This window comes from Diadema antillarum, unplaced genomic scaffold (genome assembly GCF_040938485.1).
Source record: "Diadema antillarum isolate AM-2024a unplaced genomic scaffold, OU_Dant_1.0 scf00000114, whole genome shotgun sequence".
NCBI lineage: Eukaryota > Metazoa > Echinodermata > Echinoidea > Diadematoida > Diadematidae > Diadema > Diadema antillarum.
Genome location: NW_027271003.1, coordinates 2671957 through 2697276, shown reverse-complemented (window position 1 = coordinate 2697276; position 25320 = coordinate 2671957). Strand labels below are relative to the sequence as shown.

The window sequence follows — 25320 nt, the reverse complement described above, 5'->3', positions numbered from 1 at the left end:
ATGATTACAGTGTATATACCAAGGAACAGTACTTTTTGGTGTCACTTCTACATAGAATTCTGTGGTTGTTATATTTGCAAAGATGTGAAATTCCACAATGCCCACCCCTGGGCAAGTCCAAGATAACGCGCACGTTACGTATGGGACATTTAGAGACTTTTATGACCTGAAAAATAGTGTTAATGGCCTTTGATCATATTGAACTTCATCATGGTGATTGATATCTAGAAGAAGTATAATCATGTAAAAAATGGAGAAAAATGACCTTTACAATTATATTCTAGAAGAGAAAATAAGTGCCGTTACGTATGGGACCAGAAAAATTTTGTTTTTTTGAACATTTTTTTCAACCTCAGAACTCTCTGAAAGTATATCATTCTACAACTTGTAACTCACTGTGATGAAAGTCACAACACTCAAGATTATCACAGGTAAGTTTCATGTCATGAGGCAAAAAGCTCTAATTACAGGTTCTTAAATTAAAGACAGACATGACGTGTTACGTATGGGACAGTTACGTATGGGACAGTTTGTCCCCCATTCATTTAACGTTAGTGTGTGAAGAACCATGTTTATGGGTATTTTGCATATTTATTGAAGTAAAATCAGTTGAAACTACTCAAATACTGATCCAGATTGTCAAGGAAACAATATTCCCCAAATATTCATCATCACAATCATATTCAATCATATTTTTATATTTTTATGACCAACCTGGGTATGCATGCCCTTTGTCCCCCATTCGTTTAGTGTGTGGAGAACCATGTTTATGGGTATTTTGCAAAATAATTTTGCAAAATACCCATAAACAAATTTTTGCATAATTATTGAGGTGGAATCAGTTGAAATTACTCAAATACTGATCCAGATTGACAAGGGAACAATATTCCCCAGATATTTACCATCATAATCACATTCAATCATATTCTATATTTTTTATGACCAACCTGAGTATGTATGCCCTATTTTTATCAGGATAGTTACTACTGAAAAATTGAATAGTTTAAAGTGTTTACTTCCATTGATGAAGGGCAGTTTGCCATTTAGTTTCAATAAAAAACAACTTGACGCAAGAAATATTAAGTTTGATAAATAAGCAATACCTGCTGCGTGGAACCCCAGCAGTGATCGAGTAGACATATGATGTCTGTCTATCAGTCATGTCATTGATTCGAGTCACACCTCAGTATGTATACCCATGAATTTTGTTGTGGCTACTACTGAAAACTGAATAAGGACAATTTGTGTATCACTTGCAATAAAAAAAAATCATTTTACTTCTTTTTTCTATTATATATATCACAACCATTTCAAATTGGATCTCCATCACATAAACTTTGAATTCCTCTAGTCTTAGGATTTTATGCTCTAATAAGTAATTCATATAATTGGTTTCCAATCATCTCTTTAAATGTTGAAGACTGAATCCCCATTTCTACAAAAAACTATACCATCCCTTTAATGATGATTTTTCATTGTGTATTTTGCCATTTTCCCCTCCCCCTTTCTGAAAATTGTTCAGTCACGTTCATGTATTGTTTCAAGTGTCTATAACTCAAAAAGTAGCTACAATGTTGGGATGCTTTCTTCAGGATGATTGACCATTTGTATACTGAGAGACCTTCCCAGCTAGCTACATGCATTCACATGCAATATGTATGAGGATGTCCCATACGTAACGCATTTGTCCCATACGTAACATTATTTCAGTGCCAAATAAAAGAAAATTCTTTTACTTTTTTTTCTTTTTTCTCTGGTATTTAATTTCTCTAAACAATAAATTAGAAGTTTCCAAAAGGGCATTAAAATAACCTTAGCAATTTCAGAAAAAACCTAAAAAAATGACCTCATTTTGTTACGTATGGGACATCTCATGATAGGACACGAGCTAATTTGCATAATCATTTGCATAATCCCTAAATTTTCATACCAAGTTAAACTATGTGATGAACTTCTTATGTCCACATATTAATCAAATATTATTTGCTTTCCTTTGAATTAATATGAATTTTTATAAATGTCCCATACGTAACGCTGCGTTTCACATTTATGCAAATGAAGCCCTTGAAATTTGCATAAATTTACATGATATCATTTTTTCCTCCACGGAAATCAAAACTTCAACTCATAAGCTTCAAAATGATACCAAACATATCAATATTGAGCAAAGATGAAATTTAGCCTTCTGAGGGGACCTTATCTTGGACTTGCCCCCCTCAACACATTCATGTACAACTGTACTGTAGTTGTTTGAAATAAATGGATAAATGTGGGATGTGGCAAATTCTTGTGTAAAATTATCTGTAAAGTGAACTTTATCTGTAAAGTGAACACTGTGAGTTGATGATTTAGTGCGATACTGTACCTGCAACAGTAAGGGGAGTGTGCACTTGCTAACAGGAACTACCAAGATGTGATAACATCTGGTTTCAGAAAATAAAATGTGAACCATTTTATATGTTATTACTATTTCAGCATTCAACTATTTGGAAGTACAGTAGCATACATTGTACATTGTACTTTCAATTAACAGTGTAAATTGTGCAGATTTGAGCTCAGGTATAAAAGCAAGGATCTGATTCAGATGTTGTGTGTGTAGTGTGTTCATTAAAGGACAAGTTCACCTTTATAGACATGTGAATTGAGTGAATGCAGCAATATTAGTAGAACATATCAGTGAGTGTTTGAGGAAAATTGGACAACCCGTTCGAAAGTTATGAATTTTTGAAGTTTCTACTCAGTCTCTGCTGGATGAGAAGATTACTACAGCTTGTGATGTCACATGTGTACAACCATAGACAAAGAATACATAAAGAAAATTCGACTTATTTTCACTTTTCTCGCATATTAAAAGAACGCTTGACTTGCCTCTTTCAGAAGGCAGGAGGAATAATATTACTCTTATACATCAGTGACAGGTTGAGGAAATGTGCACTTTTTTCAAAAAATTAAATTTTGTGAAATTCTCTTTATATTTTATCGTTGTACGCATGTGACATCATACACTGTAGTAGTCTTCACATCCAGCAGTGACCGCACAGATAATTTAAAAATTCACAACTTTTGAACGGATTGTCCGATTTTCCCCAAACTTTCGCTAATGTGTTCTAATGATATTGCTTCATTCACGTAATCCACATGTATATGAAGGTGAACTTGTCCTTTAAGCTCCACAATTTACTCCCTTACTTTTTTCTTTTCTTTTTAACTCAAGATCGTTTTTGTGATTTGATCTCAGTAAACTGAAAATAATCTCTTGCCAGTTTACTCTCTGTGTTGTATAAATTTGCTAATACTAGATGACTTGCTACTGCACGCAAGCCTGTCACTGTATCGGTTGTCCATTGATACAGCTGTCACCCTCTCTTTCTCTTACACCATCTGTACCGATACTGAGCAGTTTCCTCCTCTTTTTTTTTTTATACCAAGGGAAAAACAGAGACACTATATCCTGTATGTGACCTGATATGAACTCTTAAGACCCCAATGGAATCAGTCTTACCCCTGTACCCAGTGGTTTGGTCTCATGCAAAACCAGCACCATACCTGTAAAAGTGGATATTTTTGCATGACTAATTTTTTTGTGTTCGGCTGGGCAAGAAGAGTTTCACATGTTTTTAATTTCTCGGAATCAAGACGGCAACTACTGGAACATACATGTACGGGCAGCAAAAACGTTTGCAGGCTTTTATTTTTTGCGCTAGTTTCTGGTTGTGCAAAATTTGCACTTTTATAGTACAGCTGTATCTCAAAGCAGACAAGGAGTATGGACAGTTTTTAGGGTCAAACGTTACACTGCAAGTGCTGATATTTTCACATACGGGCAGATAATTGGACATTTTCCCATGGTGTTAAAACTTCCCACTCTGTGGTCTTGCATTATCATGAATGATAATTGCACAGTAGAAGGAAAAAGTCACAAACGTTTAGAACATATAGGACTCCATTCATACTATGTTGGTCAGGATGTTCAGATTGACGACGTCCACGTTCTTGCACATGCCCATTACACCATTTAAAAATAGAAGAGACAAAAAAGAAGGGATGAAATGATAAAAATCGTGCATGCCACAAGCTGAGGTTTTTTGTTGTTGCAAGCTTGTTTGATGCATCATGCTTTGTATATTTGCATTATATCGCTGGTAACATTTAGTATTGTCTTCCTCAATAGATGAGATAGCTGGGAAGTCTAGACAGGATTCTCCTGTGTCATACAAAGTGTGTACATAAATAGGTGATTCACATTTTATACCACAGTAATTTCTTGGCACCATTATCGTTGGCAAAATACCAACAGTATGACATTGTAGAAACCATCATGGCAATTCGCTACTTATACTGTTCTCATTCACAAAATACCGTAGTGTATTGCTGGTACAGAGCCTAGAGTAAATGTGTCAGGTCACATCAGAAATGCACCGCTGTGTGATTTGTGGTATTTTATGACACAATTCACACTGGAATCTTAAAAGGTTTACCTTTTGGAGCTGTGATTTCAAAAAATGTTCAAGATATCACCTTTGATGCATATACAGTATGTAAAGGTCAGTTGTATCTCAGAACATCCTACCATTTGATACAATTTTCGCAATAAAAGCCTAAAATACAAGGAGATATCACTTTTTTCTCAATAAACCAATAACTGTAGATGGTTTAGACTGGAAACATTTCTATTATAACTACTGTTCACATTTTGTATATTTAACAATACTAGACATCGATTATACAGACCGGGTCAAATTTGTACAGTGGTTTTTTCTATCCCTAACTCACATTTTATAACTATTTTGAAGCACAAATGCTGGGTTTTCGTTTCATCTGCAAATGGTAAATTATGCCTTTAGTGTATTTCATACATGTTTGAATTACCAAAGCTCTAAATACCACAGTATTTTATGATCAATTTCGTGGTGTATTTTATGGTTAAAACTTACAAGTTATGTCTTCTTTCATTCAGTTTTTCAATAACCACAAGTTGTGGAATGTTTAATCACAAGTTGGGGATGTTCTCACAAAGTCATTCAGCTGCAGTTGTATTCTCATTCTTCTGTTTTTCCTAGTATTGGCAACTTCACTTTCAGTGTCCCGGCAAAGTATTGGCAACTTCACATTCAGTGCATTGTTAAATCCTGATTTGTATTCATATCTGAGATACATGTATCTTTTAATTCTTGTCTGGCTTGGACTTACCATTTGAAGGAGAACAAATTTTCAAATCAAAGATGAAATCCCTGAAGCCAAATAAAAATGATTGAAATGCATGCAGAATATATATCATTGCACTCTGTTATCACATCACAAAGACATCTATTTTCTCTTATGGTTTGTTGATGTTATTGTCACTTTGTAAGACATGATGCCGGGATGCCTCTTTTCTGAGTGGTGTATTCCGCTTCCAAGTGGCATGCAGCAGATACCGTCAAGTCGCCTGCCTCTGCATTCTGAAGTTGTCTTCTAAAGCTCCCCTGCATCCTAATGGCTGTAGGGTATTCTCTTATATACTTTGAAGGAGCATCCTGAGCTTGGCATGTATAATTCAGAGGAGTGGAACCAAGGAAGTCTGGAAACGAGACTATCAAATTACATTAGTCTATGGAAGAGATTTTGGATTGCCTGCATGTTGCCTACAAATGTGCAAGCTATGACATATCTGTCCCATTTCTATAATTCTACATTTCTTTTTTTGTCTCCTATAGAAAACTTTGGAGTACGACATATTTGTATGCAGGAGGGTCAGAGAATTTTGTCTTTAACGAAAGTGATATCCCTTTTCCTGATAACTGCAGGGGTAGAGAAGGGAGTAAAACAGGTTTTCATTTCCCCCTTTTTTTAATGTCAGTGGTATCTTCTTCTTTCTGTGGCACGCTGTAATGCACTGTTATGATGTCGAGCCTGAATCAATAGTCCGGGGGGCGTAGGCAGGAAGGAGCGCGAGACACGACACGGGCAAAACACATCATCTGCGCGCTTCAGTGCTCATCCAGCTACGAGTGCGAGGTCGAGTCGAAACTCCTCCTTGTCTCCATCTCAATTACATTAATGGAGATGTCCTCCCGTGTTCTGGGAGGAGAGAGACACCGGTCGGTATCTGACTCCGCCCGGACAAGCCGACACCTTTGCCCAACCCCGGCAACGGTGATATGAGGAGGACTTAAAACCATCTGCCCATCTCTCTCCACCTCCTTACAACCTCATCCTCTTTCGTCTTCCTCTTCCGCTTGTTCTTGCCGTCCATCTGGTACAGCAGTGTATCCCTGTAAACTTCACAATTGCATCATGCCTGACAGGAGTTTTTCTCTCTCCTTGCCTGATTCATCTGGATGCTCACAAAAATAACTTTTTTCCTTCCAACGTGTCCAGCCATGTGAGCGGGTGAAAGAAATTGCTTTCCAAAAGATTTGGCCAAAAAGGACACTATATTTTCCCTCTCTATCTCAGCTTCTCCTCCCTTTTTCCCACTCCATCCCCATAAAGGCGGGGGGGGGGGGGGGGGGGGGTGGGTGGGAGGGGAGTCGAGTTGTATACTAGTACACTGTCTTCAATGCTTTTGACACTGTACAGATATGGCGCTACACATTGTAGCTCCATGATGCACAGTTGAATCTGAAGTCAAATATACTTTCCTTTCATTTTCATGTCATGATAATTACATGAGGTTTAGTGGATTTTTCCCTCTGCATGTCAAGATAATCACAACGGGTTTAGGGGTTTTCCTCTTTATCATTTTTTCTTTCTTTGACTCTAAACTTGTGCAGTGTTTATACCGGTACTATCATGTTGTATGCACGGACTTGCAGAATAAGAGCATAAATAGGCTGAGCGACTTCCAGAAATATCACCATGTTGAAATGGAATTAAAATTGAGTGAAAAGAGGAATGACTTCTGTCTAGTCTCTGTTGCTGATTGAATTCCATGCTTGGTTGCTATAAAGTGGATAGAAAGTATGGGGCTCTAAGTGGCCATAAAACTTTCTTTGAAAATGATGTCTACAATTTGTAAATTTATCTAAAAAGTGTGGGAAATGCTCATTCCCATACATTACGAGATAGTCAGGTGATAACACAATCTAAAAAATGCAGGCCTTGATGTTCGAAGCAAACTTGATAGCAGATGCAATGATGAATGATTACAAAAAAATTTGGAAGGGGAATTGGAATATTTTTTAGTGTTTCCACACTAGATATGGGATGGCATTTTGTCCAAAAAAAAAAAAGAAGAAGAAAAGAAAAAGAAGTTGTTCCCCATTGTCGTTATCTTCTGCTCCTTTGAACAACATTTAATCAGAATTGTTCTTCATTTGACGGATTATTGTACATTGTGTATCTCTACCATGGAGAACACTCTGTAATCCTTTTCTTATGTAGAGTATTGTGAATGTATTGTGGAGTATGCAGTGTGTATTGACGGTGATGTGTCCATCAGCAAAGGCTCTCGAAATGCACACAGACATATCATATGATTATACAATATTTAGCGACAGCGTCTGCATCGTGGGTGATTGTATAAAAGTAATTCAAGTGAATTGTGATTGTGATGTCACAATCGTAATTTTTGTTCTCCTTTTCCTCCTCTCCTCCTCCTCTTCCTTTTTCTCCCCAGTCCAGTGATGTGTCAGTCTTTGAAACCAACATCCGGTTTGTTGGGGGACTCCTCTCCATTTACGCCCTCACCCACGATGAGGTAAGCATGCACCACACACATCGGAAAAAAAAACCCCAAACAATTAAGGAATGAACGAGTCACATGAGACTGCCATTATTACTTTCTACGCAGACCTCCATAACGTTCATATTACGATATGCAAATTTACAAAGTCAGATGCTGCAGAGCTGTATAATTGATATTTACTGGCCACGTTAGAAATAATCAAATTTTTGTGGCAGTGTATTTGATGTCATAATATGCTTGTTATAATAGTTTTTATATTTGGCCAAATGTTATCCAAATATATATGGTAATATGATGTATTATGACATATGTGTGGTAATTACAATTTTGATGATATTTTATTTCATGTTTTAAAGTCATCATCAGCCATCTCATTAGAATAGGCTATAGTCATGGCTCTTTCCCATAAATTTATTAGTTGATGATGTATTTAATCTGCCTCGGCTTAGGCGAATATCAGCCAGTCGCTACCTTGAAGCGTATGAAAATCCCTGAAAATATTGCAAGCGTGGAAGGGTTAGGAAATGGCAGTTATGTAGGCGCCAATACGCACATGTTGGAAAAGTTGAGCCCCTATCAGCCCTCCCTCGTCTATCTGAGAGGCAATTTCTTGATTAGAAATGTTGGGATGCCACTCATTTTCCATCAAGGCAGGATTCCTTTTTTTTTTCTAGAAGTCGATTGTGCCAACTTGCAATTAATTGAAGGAATGTTTATTTGCTGAAGAGTGTAGGGGTGCAGTGCTGATGAGAAAATGGATGGGTGTATCGGACAATTGACAGATTAAGCAAGTGGGCATTTTTTTCCCCTCTTCCTGTCAGCTATTTCAGATGCTAACATAACAGCAGCCAAGGGAATACCAGAAATGCATACCAATGATAATGATGATGGTGATGATAATGATAATAATGATGATGACAATAATAATAATAATAATGATAATAATAATGATAATAATAATAATAATAATAATAATAATAATAACAATTGTTATTATTGTAATTTTGATAATGATAATGATAATGATAATGATAATAATAATAATAATGATAATAATAATAATAATAATAATTGCCTTCCTTATTCAGGGTTTTCTTTTCAGTGGTGTCACTGTTTTATTAAGTGCTCTGCCATCATCATTAATCTAGCGTTGCAGAGCACGTACACTGTATTGTACTGCAGACAAAAAGAATTATGTCTTTCCTGCTATCATCTGTTAGGTTAATCAAGGTTTTTGCATCCTAAAGGTCATTATCATAATTATGTTTTCACCATAACGGGACAGGTTGGATACCAGTACAATAAAAGTTTTAATCAAATATTCCATTGAAGGGAACATTGGTTGCTATGGTGTGGAAAGGTTATCTACTGTATATATTAGTAACCAGCCCATGGCCTGCCTTCCCAAAGCCTATTTTCTCATGGCCAAGCTGATAGTGTACATGTATGGACAATATGAAATTAGTGCAATGCAATATAGCAATGATGTGCAGGTTTCATATACAAATGTACATCAGGGATTAAACGTGGAATAGATGCCCCATAACAATTGAGTAGGGTTTTTATGAGAAGTGATCGATACAAGTGATTTTGCTCTGATTTTCAGATTTCACTGAGTTCAAAGGAAGCTACAGGACTCTCTGATTAAGTTTCATTTGATAAAAATGCCCAAATATTAGCTGAATATGGGGAATGATTTGAGCAGTTTAGGCTAATTTAATGCAGTGCTGTTACCTTAGAAATGTTAGCAAATTATCTTATTTATCATCCATTGCCAATAGGAAGATTGCTCGTTTGTGTGACTGATGTCATTGTGGAAGTGTTTCCTTGGTGGTAAAATTGTTTGAACAAAGAGTGTTTGTCGCATGATATTGCTTGAGCGTTTGAAGGGTAATAATAGATCGCTAAAGTCTGTATGTCCATACACTGCCTGTTAGACAACGGAGATGGCCTCTGCTGTATACACGGATGCCACTTCAAGTTGTAGATTGTGAGTTCTTTTACTTCAGTCTGCAAAGCAAGACAAATTTTTGGACTGAACCTGCTCTGCCACGTAATAACAGAGCAAAGAAAAAGAAAGAGAGAGAGAGAGAGAGAGAAATTATAGAGATGCAGATAGATACTAGATAGATAGATGGATATGTAGAGTTTGTTCGCAAAAACCGACAAGTCCATTTTTGAAGATTTTGAAGTACGGTCTCTGTCATAAAGTACAAATAATGCCTTTTAAATGATATATTGGTCACTACATATAAAGACACATTTTTGAAGTTATGGTCAAAAGAAGCAAAAATTTTCTTATTATTCTCTTTATTTTTCTTGACCTTTGATCCAAAATATCTCCATTTGGCAAATATGGACTTTTTGAGAACAAAATAGATGTATATATGTCTAAAGATATATAGAGAGATAGATAGATACATGTAGATATACATACATGTACATAATAGTATAAAAAGAAAAATAGATATAGATATATCCAGAGAGAGGTAGAGATGTGTTATAGAGGGATAGAGGGATAGAAAGGAAGAGATAGAAGGAGAGATGGAAAGATTGCTAGAGAGCTTTTCATATCTGTGCTGATAACGTACAGCACACATTGTGACGTGAAGAATGACATGTGCTTGACAAGATCTACACTTAACATGCCAAAACTCATGTAAGTACAAGGAGATTTCTGCAAATTCTAAAGGTTGGAACACGAGGCTTTCTAATTTTAGCACAAGCAATAGACGGTGACTTCTACATGACGCAAAGCGAACCGTCTCACCGTTGAGGTCATCTTCCAGAAATAGCCTTGCTGCGAGATAAAAATGTGATGGTTTTATTGATAATTTTGCGGCACAGATCATCCTGATGCAATCTTTCCTTTCCGTCCGACTCTTGATTTGCTTTGTTCTCTACCTTGCCAGGTTTTTAAACAAAAGGCTGTGGGGATAGCCGACAAGCTCCTCCCCGCTTTCAACACACCAACAGGAATACCCTTTGGTCTGGTGAACATAAAAACGTGAGTAACTCACTGGGACTCGAAGAGAAGTAATACCCTCAATAATAATAATGATAATAATACATTCTGCTTATATAGCTCATGTTACACTGAAGTCTCTATGCGCTTTACAACAATTCCTATGATAACAATACAATGGGAAAATACATATGTAATACAATACAACTGACAACAACAACAAAAAAGAATCATCAAAATATTGATTAAATAAATACAATCAATGATAATCATAGATTTATGCCTAAGTGCAGCTAATATCCCCCCCCCAAAAAAAAAAGAAACACAGAAAAAAAGACAAAGACATCAAAACACATGAACACTTTAAAATCTACAAAATTCAAATATGATGGCACAGTTTTTTTCTCTTATATTTGCTCAGGACACTAAAAAGAATATTTGCACAAAATATGTGTCCATTTTGAGCTTTATTTAGTGATTTATACCAAATTGTCTGATTTCATGCATCATTATGCATAAATTAGCATAATTTAGCATAAATGATCATTTTTAAAAAGTTTAACTTCGTAGTACTTTAGATTATGTCATAGGCAATGTGTGTGCCAATTTTTGTTGCGATCGCACGGTCAACGGCCGGCTCTATGATCTACCTAAATAGCCCTGCCTAGTTAGGGTTATGGGTAATATTGTTCCCCCTGCCTTCTGAAAGAGAGAAGTCAAGTGTTCTTTTGTTATGCGAGAAAAGTGAAAATATGTTGATTTTCAAAATCTTTCTTTATATTGTTCTATACATGTGACATCACAAGCTATAATAGTCTTCTCATCCAGCCTTGAGTGAGCAGAAACTCCAAAAATTCATAACTTTTGAACGGATTGCCCGACTTTCCTCAAACTCTCACTGATGTGATCTACTAATATTGCTGCATTCACTCAACCCACATGTCTATGAAGGTGAACTTGTCCTTTAAAGGCAAGTGGGTCAGATGATGGTTATTGGACTTACCTGAAAACAAGAAGACTTATTCAACACGAGTATTGCGCAAAGTGCTTTGTTTGTGGCTCCGGGTGTAAGATGAGTGTAATCTTTCATAGAGTGAAAAACTAGCTACCCTTGTCAGACAAGCTTTATAAACTTCAACTTGCTCAAACAGCCAAAAAAAAAAAAACCCAAAACAATCAAACAACAAAACAAAACAAAAAACAAAGCAAAACAAAACAAAAAGAATGTTTGGCCTTGGGTAGCAGTCATCAGCACCCTTGATATGTTCTTTTTGTGTTTGATTTGATAGAAAAAAAGCATCACAAATGTATTACATGTTATCATTATTACATAAAACACTCAATGTGCATGTCCCCCCCCCCAAAAAAAAAAGAAAAAAAAAAGAGAGAAAGATTACCCTTACTCTGTATGGAAATCCTTTCTCATTCCCTTCAAGAAATGTCTGTAGTATCTCATATTCCTGAAAGAAGCTTGCCTTGATATCTTTTGAGCTCTTCTTCCCCGAGATGATTTCAAGGACACTGAGTTTCAATGAATCACCCTCGTAGGAGGGAGTATCATGAATTCCTCAGGGCAGCTTCTGGGGGGAAAATTGGGGGGATATTTTATGAATGAAAACTGACACGTCCCCGGCCACATGGCGTCGCTTTCGTTCACTGACACAGGCAGGCAGTAGAAATGTGAACGTGATTGCCATTATTTAAATGATATATTTAAAGACAAAATTGTATGAGCAGTCCCTTTTTTAATTTTCTCCTCTTTTATCCCACATTCTTGCTGTTAACAAGATGTATGAATTGCACAGAATTCAATGATGATTGAAATCTATTTTTTTCAAATGCTGGTAATAAAAATATTATTTTTTGTAAATATATATTCATATATAATTATATATTTGATATAATTCTTCATGTTGAATCTGGGCCCCATTTTGTGAGAAGTTGATATGATAGCAACTCTTGCCTGAATGGCAGTTTTCATGGTAATGACAAGAATCCAGCTTCCTGTTTGGCTGTTGCTATGGGAATTTGCCAGTGTTGCAAGGGTTGCTACTCTACGTGTAACATCTTTTGTGAAATGGGGCTCTGAAGTGACTTCAAAAAAAAAAACAGATTTAAATGTTCTCTGTTGTGTAACATAGCCCCAGATATATATCCTATTGCTCTTTGAACCACCACATTGTTATGCCTGTGATAGGATTAGGAGAAAAAAACAGCAGCAGCAGCAACAGCAACAACAACAACAACAACAACAACAACAACAACAACAACAACAACAACAACAACAACAACAACAACAACAACAACAACAACAACAACAACAACAACAACAACAACAACAACAACAACAACAACAACAACAACAACAACAACAACAATGACGACGCACCTTTTAGTTCTATTTGAATTTATTTTGAAATGAAACCTACATTATCAAGGCTAAGTGCTAGCATGTATGCTGTGATGCAAACCATCTTAAAGACCCGGTATCATTGGGAAACGTGGCTGGACCATTTGGAGCAATCTTCGTTCGCTGCCCATCGAAGTGAAAGCGTACCGGTACGCTTATTGGTAACCTTCAACTCCAGTAGAGGTCCTTTGCCTGTGTTCGTACTTACACAGAAATCAGTGATACAATTGTAAAGGTGTTCACGATTCGTTGCGGGGGATTCTGTAATACTGTATAAGCTGTTATTTTCGCATATAGATATTTTCGCAAATTACGAGGTCATGACCATTTTTCGTGAGATGTTGTTTTTGCGAATTGAGACACAAAGCTGTCGTAAGTGCACTATTACACCAGCGCATAGGCGACATTTTCGAATGTTGTTAAATTCGCGGTCCTGTACAGTGATTCATGAAGTTTGTGAAAATTAAACCCTCACGAAAATAAGAGCTTATACAGTATCCGAGCCAGGCCAACCTTCCCACTCCTCCGTACAATGTATTTCCACTCTACCGGGTCTGCGATGGTGCCCATCAGCTCTTTCATTTAGTGGCCATTAAGAAGGGCGTTGTAATGCACACCATGTAGATGGCCAGCTTCATTTGCAAACGCTTGTGTCCTACTCACCTAGTCTGGCTACCAGACTTTTTATCCTCTTATTAAAAACAAAAACAAAAACAGAAACACTCTTCCCCCCAAAAAAAAAGAAAAAAGAAAAAAGAAGAAGCAACGACAACAATAACAACAACAAACAAAACACCTTTGTATTTCCCTCTAGCTGAATCTCAAAACATCAAAGCGCATGGTCTTGTGATAGTACAATGTAAATGTACAGTGTATCATCTCCAAACTGACTCCACAGCAAATATTTCTTCCTCCTACACCCAAAATGAGCGCTGTAAAAGTGGATATATTTTCATGCGAGTGATTTTATTTCATAATAACAGACCATTCATTCATTTATTGATATGTTTACTTGCCTTACTGGGAATTGCAGTTGCCCCTGGCCAGCTGGCAAGTTGGTTTGTAGCAGCCTTAAGTAGCAGAGCAGGGCATGTTGCTTATTTCAGAGAAGGATTTGCATCACACATGGGAGTTTACAGAAGAGCATCTAATAATACCTACAGAACGGCCATCAATGAAATTAACTGTCCATCCCCACAGAGTGGGGAAATGGACTTGAATTGCAATCATAATGGTACACTTATTTCACACTCAATTTTTAGAGTCTTTGGATTATTAAATGTAAACCATGGCTTTGACTTCACCTTTCTGAATACAGGCCAATGTGCCCAGAACCTAGACTACAGATTTTAAAGGGGAGGGGGGGGGGGGGGGGGGGGGGGGGGGGGCAAAGCGAAGCCTGGAAATCAGCACTCCAGAACACGTGTTTGTAAACAGAGCTCATTGTGCATTCAAACGTGGTAATATTATTGTTCATGAGGGAGTGCATAGCTAGATTCCACCAGGAGATATTTTCCTGGGTAGGTCTCCACGCCGATGCGCCGCAGTCATTTGCGGAGATTCGGTGCCTGACGAAGGCACACGACACGTTTTTAATGCGATACAGTGCACAAGACTGTCGCAGACATCCATCCTCCTTCTGTTGGTGTCATTATCATCATCATAATATTATTTGCAAATACCTGAGCCTGTTAGGGTAGTGTTCCAGGCATTGGCTTTCACGTCGAGGCTTCCTGTGTTGAGGAGGAGAGAAAAAACATCAACAACAGTACTGTAAACTGAATCTGTTGTGTACAGTGTTGAGTCATATCGGGTTTGTTTTCTTCTCTGTTAGTATGATATGGGCATTTTAAATTCCAACATTTCAATATTTAGTAAATAAATGAATGGGAATTTTAGCTGGCATTATTACTCCATATCTAAAATCAAGTTGGGTTTCAAAATGACCTATATTATTGTGGTACATACCAATTAAAATGTCCATGTTGTTTGTTGTTTTATCATTCCATCAATTGTATGATTTTTTTTTTTTACATTGCTTGCCTTTGAACTTATAACATCATAACATTATGTAACAATAATTTTAAGTCTGGTGGCAAAAACAGCTACAATAAAATCAAATAAAATCATGTTTTTCTACAAATCCACGTGGCTACCACATGCCTTGATCTTTTTCTTGTACACTTGTCATGGCTATTATTCTTCTCTTTTATGTTTTGTCATCGCATGTTATTATGTAGTGCTGTTTTTTAAATTTATACCATCATTAATGAATGCTATCATCATCAAATCTTTTAATTTTCTTCCAGGGGGAGTGCAAGAAATTGGGGATGGGCCTCTGGTGGCTCTTCCATCCTCTCTGAGTTTGGCTCCCTCCACCTGGAATTTGGCTACCTCTCAGAAATCACTGGGGATCCCAAGTATCAGCAAAAGGCAAGTACTACCCTGGTAATGGAAGACAATAACTACATATACGTAGATGCAAATTCCACAGCACTTTAGTGTCTAAGATTTGTTATACTTGTATGGGACGAGTTTTGATAGCAAGTTTTCCTGATAAAGGGACAGACAATGTAGCCAAGAAAACTGCAGATTAGGTTGATTTGCCTAAAAAAAATGTAAGAGGATATTTGTCTTCAGTATGATCTACATTTTTCCTATTTCAGCCACCTCTCAAGAGGAATTTCACAATCTCAGAATCTTTTAGAACATTGAACCTCTTGCCTCTTATGAAGAACAGTAATCTTCTATAAAATTGACCCTCTGTATTTACTTGCCTAATCTCTTGCACACCTGATTGTATACAAAACTGTATTTAAAGCTGATATTTCCAGTAGCCTTGTGGTTGGCTTTTCTTACTGTGTGTGGTAGGTTTATGGATAATTTGTTACCTGTCCCGCAGAAGGGCCCTAGCATGAAATTTGACAAAATTTGCAATCATCATTTCAGCCTTCAAGCCTTTGGGCCCTTCTGCCACGCAAGTGACAAATTTTTTGTCATTTTATTGTTTAGGATCTGAAAGAATTTTAAACTCCCAAAAGAGAATGTTTTGTTCACTCCAGCCTTTTGATACTTGATAACAATTATAATAGTAACATAGGTGCACTTTGTAGGACTTAAAAGAATGAACATGATGTAATAGTGATTATAGAAGTGGTTATGGAACATCAATTATGGCTACAAGAAATATCAATTTGCTGGAAGAAATTTTCTACAAAGCACAACTACAGTACACTGTGTACTAGGATTTATCATCGATGTGTGTGGTTTTGTTTCAAGCCTATCCTTTAGTATCAAAGTGGTACTGTGAATAGGGTAACTATAAATTCACGCTATTCTGCCACTCATTGCTATAGGTCAGTTCGTCCACGCATCTAAAGTTTTGTTGATAGCATTATAACAGAGACTGCTTCTGATAAACAGATAGCCTGCCTAAAGCTTGCCCAGTGTAACGGCAAATATATTCATGAATTATTGAAGTGCATTCAATAAAGAACAGCCGTGGAATTAGATTGGATAGCTTGTTGATGGGTCCTTTGAGGGAAAATATCCATAAATTTGAACTCATTTGCAAACCAGCCTGTTTGTACCACTTATTTTCGAGGCATGTTAGGCCACAGACAGAAGCAGAAAGATTCTCTAATGTAGTGCACTTGCCACAAATGGATATCCTTGCCAAAACTCCTGTCAGATCCCTTTCAGCTCCACTCAATTTTGTTTATAAGAATACAAAGTCCATTTCTTATATAGTTCCTCCCTCTGTTCTCAGACAAGCAATTTTGGTATTGCTACCCATTCAGAAATGAACATCAGGAGTGATTTGAGCTGTGGTATCAAAGTGTTGATTAAAGAATAAAAACTTCTGAACCATCTAATCAGTTCACATCACTTAAAGTTGTTTGAAAGCCACAAAATGTCATGGAAAATAAACTGATACAAGGATCATCATAGTCAATCATGTGGTAGAATTGTACCACATTTCAAAGGATGATATTTGATGCTGTATTACAAGATAAACTGACACCCACCTTAATAATTGTCAGTATCTCTTATGTGTGAGAGGGTTTTTTTTTTCATCCAAAATATTGTTCTTTTGGTTTCAAGTTTTTTTGAAAATCCATGATATCTTCTGCAAATCCATGAAGTCTTACAATAATACCTTTTGTGTGTGAGACTATCTTATGTGTGATGCTAGAAGAATCTGAAAGTGTTTAATTTTTTACCTTCTTCTTTTTGATTTTCAGGTGGATAGGATTCGTGAAGTATTGAAGGATGTCAAGAGACCCGATGGCCTTTATCCCAATTACCTGAACCCAAAGACGGGCAAATGGGGGCAAAGTATGTACTTTAATAATTACTTCTATCTCTTTGAGTAGTTACTGTAGAAGCTGAATATTTCTTGGGGGTTATGCTTGTGCAAATTTTGCGAGTCACAAAAATTCATTGATTTAAAACAGCCCGCCAAAATATCGCCATACAGTTGCATGAGTGCTATTCAAGCAGCATGGGTAGGAAGCAGCTGCGCACAGATGCTTAGCGTGGTACTGTATTAAAACGTCAATATTTTTGCGTGATTAATTTTTCCTGCTGAGCGGCTCCAAAACGTACTAGTCTTGAATATGCGCTATGCAATTGTACACCCATTCAAGATGTGCAGAGAAAATTGTGAAGAGATTGGCACGGGGTTTAGAATTCCTTCTAGCCAGAATTAGCACGAAATAGGACAAATGAATGTACCTCAAAAATGTCTGCGTTCACTTGCACACCTATAGTCCATGGGCCAAGACCCGAAAAATGGGTTGTTGGTACCACCTGAGGTGGCAGAACCTTTTTGGTGTCAATGTGTTTGTCGGGCATAGATATGCTTATCAAGCTATGATAGCATTTCCAAATGAGTAGCTTAGTCATAATAAATGATTGTTAAACCAATTTGGTCTCATTTTTATATCCCTATACTTCTGAATCGAAACTAACCGCTATACAAAGATGAGCACTGTCTTCCGTATGTCCACATGTGTTCTGTTGTAAACGCGGTGCGCTTAGTCTTTGTTCAAGGCAGCGAAGGGAATATCCGAAGGGTTATGATGTCCACAGATGTCACGCGGTGCGCTTAGTCTTTATCTAGACCAATGTACCGTTATCATATCTAAAGTTCCTCATAAAAGGGATTATCTATACTGTTTTTACACTACCCTCTCAACAAATACATCAGTTTTAAACGAAAATCACTCTGTTCATGTACAATATTATGCATTATAATGTTTTGTAGTGTACCGGTACATTGTTTTTGCATTGTCTTTTATTGTTGAATGGAAATAAAGTGACATTGGCGTGGTGTTAGCGTTTTCACCGTAGCGTTTTCGCCGGAAAATGATGAATAATTGAAAAATACGGTAAAATTCACGAGGAATTGCTTTTGTTGTTGTTGTTGTTTTCAGATAAAAGGATATACACTGTATCATAAGCTTTGGATGCTCCCTTCGCCGTCTAGAATAAAGACTAAGCGCTGTGGACATCATAACCTTTGGATATTCCCTTCGCTGCCTTGAATAAAGACTAAGCCCACCGCATTTAGAACAGAACACCTGTGAACATACCATAGAGCTGCATTTTACAGCTCTATGGAACATACAGAAGACAGTGCTCTTCTTTGTATAGCGGTTAGTTTCGATTCAGAAGTACAGGGATATAACAACGAGACCAAATTGGTTAAAAATTCATTTATTATGACTAAGCTACTCATTTGGAAATGCTATCATAGCTTGATAAGCATATCTATGCCTGACAAACAAAATGACACCAAAAAGGTTTTGCCACCTCAGGTGGTACCAATATCTGTCCTGGCCCATGGACTACTACTGATATGCTGAGGCAGAGCATACATTTTATGCAAGCAGTGTGATATTTGCATTCTGGATTGCAAACTCAATCAGCTGTGAAATTTGTTTTGCAACTCTAGATGGCAAAACATGCCCACAAAATATTTGACATCTTCTGTACAATACTGGCCATGCCATGCTTTAGAAAAAAAAAACAAAAACAACAACAAGCTTAGTAAAATGTACGGCATATGTATATTAACTGCGAGTCAAGTATTTTTTTTTTTGTGTGTGTGTGAATAGGGACTTCCCGATAGTTTTACAAGTGGTCAAATTCACAACTGGAGCACAGTAATTTGCGGGGAAATGTATGGAGGTTGCATTCATGTTGGGATCAAAATTAGTATTTTCGTGTGTTGTTAAATTCATCAGTAGTATGCGACTTATGAATTTGGTGAAAACAAAAGCCCCACAAAATGTGTGATGTACACAGTATACCTTGATGTGGTAATTACTGTGAGCTATCCCCTAAAAATGGGAGAGAGCGTGATGCCCAGTGTCAGACACCTACAGGGCATCATGTACTTGTAGTCAACGGTCTGAAGTGACCAATGCCTACTTAAGTGCTTTGTTATTATGGCCAAGTAGCCTCGGGAGAAACCAATTACTTTATAATGCAGGTTTAGTTCTGAGTGGCGAAACAGGTATTCTACTCTCATTCATTCGACTATAAACCCCTCACTTGTTTTTGTCTTGAGCAGTTAATGACCAGCTTGAGAATCTAGATCTTACTAACAATATATCATTCTCTGCTAGTAATCTTAAGTTTCTGTATCATTCAATTTCAATTCTACTAGATAAGTGAAAAATAAAGAACCACCCGTACATTTCCTCTTTTTTTTTGTCTTCTGTTTTGTGTGGTCTATTTTAATAATATTTTTATCAATCCAGATTGAATAATACACTCTCATTCAATACTTGAGGTAGAGCTACAGCAAAACAAAAACAAAATTAGCAAAAAATGATAATGATAATGATAATGAATAACATTTGTATAGCGCTTAATACTGACCCCCAACACAGCAGCTCTGTTCATATTTCACCTCTGTCTGTACAAATGATAATTTATTCAAGAAATAGGATGTTGCAGCATACATTTGTAGTTCTAAGCAAACCTTTTGCAATATGTTTTTCACTATTCAAAATGGACATTGCAGTCATTTATTGTTTGCGAGTGACTCGATATTCATTGAATAGTAAATATTGTAACTGTCTGCATGTGTTTGTGTAGTGTGAAAATTTAGCTCATCAATCAAAGGTAACAAAGTCTGTATATCATTCCCGTTTTGATATATTTCAACTCTTTGCGGATATCCAGTGATATAGCTGTAGCTAATGAAAGCAGATTACTGTAAAAGTGGAAATTTGCGTGGTGTTGAAATTTTCGCGTATTTCGCGCAACCAGAAACTACCGCGAAAATAAAAGCACGCGAATATTTTTGCTAGCCATATGTTCCTGTGCGTGATGTCTTGATTCCGCGGAATTAAAAACACGCGAAACTCTTCTTACCTGGCCAAGCGCGAAAGATTAGTCATGCGAAAATATCCACTTTTACAGTATTATGAAGAGACTTCCTTTGTGTTCTCAAGAAAATATCATCTGCGTAGTCTACGTAATGAGAGCATAAGCCATTACCAGGCCGTGGGCACTCAGAGAGCTAATTCCCACAGTGTGAAGCCTCATCATTCGCTAAATTTCAATTCTCGTACATTCATGAATGAGCACTGTAAAGCTGCTGCATGTCAGAGTAGTGCCCAGGGGCAAGCATTAAATGATCTGTAAACTTGAAGTCATTTGCGTTAACAGAGCAGATAATCAGTTTTGGTATACTGCCATTGACAAACAGTGCAGAGACTATTGGGCCGAAGTACATTAAATTTGAGTTTATGTATGTGCACATGATATACCTTAAATATCTCAATGAAGAATTGTAATCCTTTTCTCTCAAATGCCTTGAGACCTAATGACAATACAACATAATATACCTGATTGTGACTTTATTATTGACAAAGAACAAATCAAAATCAACTGGCAATAATGTACACCCCCCCCCCCATATCTTCGAGGTTTGTATAGCCAGCACTTTATATACACTTGTATCTCTGCATATTTCAGTTAGGCATATGATTTGGTATGAACAGCCAAGCTTTGGCCGCAAAATCACTTTCGACATGACAGGAAAAAGAAAATTTTATGGAAACATACAGATACAGGAGATAGTGACATTATTGACAATATATGAGAGCATATTAGATGACAATTCCTTGGGATAAATCTAGGTATTAATGTCATATGTTGTAGAGATAGTTAACACTAGCTGGGTTTTGAGATATATTCAAGAATAGATAGGTTTACATGGTGCAGTGTATTATTAAGTTTGGGAAGGTTCATTCAGTTTCAATCTATCATGCAGTAACATTAGTGGGACCTCCTAGAAATACCAATAATGAACCTAGGCAGCATGTGACTCTTCAAAATTTAAATTGCACTGTAAAGTGTAATGTTAGATTATCATAAATTGGATTGGGGAGCTGTAATCTACAGTTTTCACAGTGGAAGGATTGGTAGATCGGTCCACAGACCAACAAGAAGACTGCCGCCAGAAAGGTAAACATTACCAAAATTTCGCAGGCATCGATCAATTTTCTACGCAGAATGAATGAAACATGGCTAGGGTATGTTTACGTAGATTTCAGTGGATCGGGCTGTGCTGTGTTCACATGCTAACACCAGCGGCTTATCATGTTGCACCCTGGGTTATGTTACTTGGTATTACTACTTGTTGGAGACACCAGTGCAGGAAAATAGGAATGTGGAAAGCTATAGTATTTTTAATGTTAATGAATATATTCCTCTTTTAAGCATCTTGCCCTTTTCATGCAATTTATGCAGCATATATAAATTTCCATTATACTTCCCCTCAATATTAACATGCCCTTTAATTCATAATATGTGCAACAGCTGCAGTTAATATGAAATCATACTGTGTACTCTTCGGCAAACATTGAAAGGTACAGCAAACACATATATATTTTTTTTCCCTACCACATGTCCACGAGATGAAGAGAAAGTAGCTATAGAACTGCTTCTCACATTGCCCCATTCTCAGTGCTATGATTCCGTTGACAATAAAAACCCACAGCAACACACACACACACACACACACACACACACACACACACACACACACACACACACACACACACACACACACACACAAACAGACACACACACAAACAGACACACACACATTAGGATTTTCGTTTCCCTCAGCAGTGGATCAAATTTTTAGGGCACAGTCATACAGGGTTGCAGTTTGTACAACATAATTTATGGTGTGTGAGAACATGTTTACTTAGATTATATATAACTTGCACACCAGGCTTCTACATATTAACACAACTGCATCATCTTACACTTTATACATTTGGCCATATATTGGGGGTGTGGTATGTACATACAATGGCGTAATTTCTGAAAGAATCATCAATTGTATAAATTGGACTGTGTTTTGTTACAAAGATCATTTGTCAATTACCATCCTTATTATGTACATTAGATACAGAGAGGCCATATGTCTATATTGATCATTTTACTGTGGGTGAATTTCTTGTGTGGGGATGTGGGTATACCAGCATTCATCGATGCTGTGTAAACTTACAATCTTTACAGTATAGTGTATAGGACTTTGTGTCACAAGATTATATAGCAGTCATTTTATTAGATGCCAGTGTATCACAACCAAGACCGTTCAAACCATGTTTGAGAGATACATATGAATGCATTCATTTGTGGCACTCATGTGTGTTAATATCTGCAAATATGCCCATATATACACAGCTCAGTTAATTATGGTAAGAGTGAACTTCTGTATGCCAAATTTACGTCAGGCGTATGGAATTGCCAGGGTGTAGACAAATTAAAAAGAAAAGCAGGTCCAAATGACGGCAGTGGGTCCCCCACGGATGCCCCCGGTGGGGCATGCATTTTACCACTCACCATCTGCCCGTGTCCGGGGCTTATTTGCATGCAGTGCAGCGCAGATTAGATTCCACGCTTGATTGAGTCTATTGTTGAGGTGGAGAGTACTTATCATATGCATGGGTGGTTGAAAAATTGATTATCATATGCTGAAAAATAAATATTTCTACAGAGTATCGGTGAGGTCCAGTGCTTTCAACCCTGTGCATTTGATTAGTAATGGTGTAACAGTACCGTAAACATGGTGCTGTAAACATATTTCACGGTGCAGAAATTTTCATGCTGTCTGCTGTCTGTGAAACCAGCGGAAAATTAGAAACACGTTGGTATTTTGCCGATTTCCCCACAGAAATACACTTGTATAAAATGAAAAAAGAATAGGAAAAACTTGTCTACCTAATCATTACTTACCCGAAGGAGCACAAATTTGATAACATTAATATTTCCTTCTTTTTTATACATATGATATTCTTAAATGACTGAAGATAGCATATATGGTTGTCTGCTTAAATCTCTGTTCATGATAATTATTTTAATAGCAAAACTGACTCCTTTCTGACTACACTGTACAATGCTAAATAAATCATGCCAGTGCAATACTCATTGGCCTCAGCATTGAAGGTGAGTGCTGCCGTATGTACAGTATGTAAAGTATACTTGTACCAAGTTTTGAAGCTCATGTAGGATTTCATGGTAAACTTCAGAGCTTTAATGGCTTAGTCATCACTCCATTTTGTTCTACTGCACCCTCAACTGGATACAGATACTGGCAACATGTACTGTATGTTCATGTCTTCATTAGATAGCAAGTAGAGCTTTATCTTTTGTGCTAAACCAGTGGTAGTTGCTTTGATAGTCTAAAAGAGGGTAGGTATCTTTGTTTCATAAACTGATTAAGATGTAGTTGAGTACTGTATGTCTCCAATTAAAGATTGTATTAAGGATTAAAAGATTAAAAAGCACTAAAGGATTTCTTTTTCTTTTTCTTTCAAGAAATTCAAACTTGACTTTTCTGGCGATTTGCGGATTTAAGGTCACCAAAACGCTCTGATGCTTCTTCCACTTGCATCTCATGTATCTGGTATTCTGAAGATTGAATATTGATGTGCAGTGTATAAAACATCACATAATATTAAATGGGTTAGTCAAATACCGGTTAGCGATTGGCTAAACACAGTCACGTGATGGAGGCACATTGGTTATGTTCGCCCATGGGCAGAACATTTTTGTAATGTTCTCCCATGGGAAAAGATTTTCACGTAACAAATGACAAACGATACCAAACGATTGAACGATCATATGTTGCACGCATTTGATAGGATAAATTTGCCTATTCCATACAATGTGAAAAAGTGATGACCGATTATTGTAATGCGTATGAAAGTGTGATTTGACTAACCCATATAATATAACAGATGATGACTCTTGTTGTCGGGAACATGCCGAATGTTCCCTCCCCCGCCAATCATCATCTATATAATGTTTGATTATCAAGAATATTATGATTGATGTTCAATTCAAATATTACTTGTAAGTGTGGCATGGCAGTGATTTGTAAAGATTACTACATTACAAAAGCATCTCAGCATCATCATTTTTGTAGACTGTATGGACTTGTTCTTACTTTTGTTTGTTATTGTTTTATAATGATTGCTACAATGATGGATTGGTATGGTAACCCACTTTAATAGTGCATGTGCACCCGTCATGGAGAGCCCATAGGACACGAAACAGAAAAGTTTACAGCTAGCGATGTTGCACGAAGGTGTGTGTTTGGTGTTCATGTGTCATTGGTGGTCTCATTCCTCTCCCCGCAGTGCATGTCTCCCTGGGAGCCCTGGGGGATAGCTTCTACGAGTATCTCCTCAAGTCGTACATCATGACTGGGGGCAAGGACGAGGAGGGGAAACAGATGTACTTTGCTGCCGTCGAGGTAAGAACGGCAACAACAACAAAATGCTCCTGCCAATAATTTACGCATCATATTTTTTGCAAGAATGATATTTGTGGGGATTGGGATTTGGAAAGCGGTCGAATCGGCAATCAAGAGTCATAATGGATGGCATGAAAGATACATATTACCCTTTTTAAGAAGCAAAGCTTGTGCTTTGTGGAGATGATATATGCGTACAATGAACATTAGCCTTGTGTTACGGAAAAAAAAATATTTTAGAGCATTACCCTTGTGTTAGGGAAAAACATTTTTTTGAGCATTGTTAACTTTGCAAATTATATCATTGAGATTATGAAATTCATGAAAATAAAACCAACACGGGATTTGTACTGCATACAGTACTTCTCTCTCTTCATACAATCACTCCACCATTGTAAATTTGCTTGTGAATAATACCTTAACAATGTAGGTGCATTATGCAGAATGTGTGTGTCTGTTCGTCTGTTTGTCTGTTTGTTTTT

General features: G+C 37.0%; 1 protein-coding gene across 1 annotated transcript in view; it reads left to right on the top strand.

The window, feature by feature from the left end:
* LOC139719786 (mannosyl-oligosaccharide 1,2-alpha-mannosidase IA-like) overlaps positions 1 to 25320 on the top strand; it is an 89728-nt gene that overhangs the window by 15843 nt on the left and 48565 nt on the right. The window contains exons 3-7 of the mRNA XM_071631170.1: positions 7601 to 7681; positions 10582 to 10676; positions 15354 to 15477; positions 17289 to 17382; positions 24723 to 24838. Coding sequence (XP_071487271.1) covers positions 7601 to 7681; positions 10582 to 10676; positions 15354 to 15477; positions 17289 to 17382; positions 24723 to 24838 — 510 coding nt within the window. The remainder of the gene's footprint in view (positions 1 to 7600; positions 7682 to 10581; positions 10677 to 15353; positions 15478 to 17288; positions 17383 to 24722; positions 24839 to 25320) is intronic.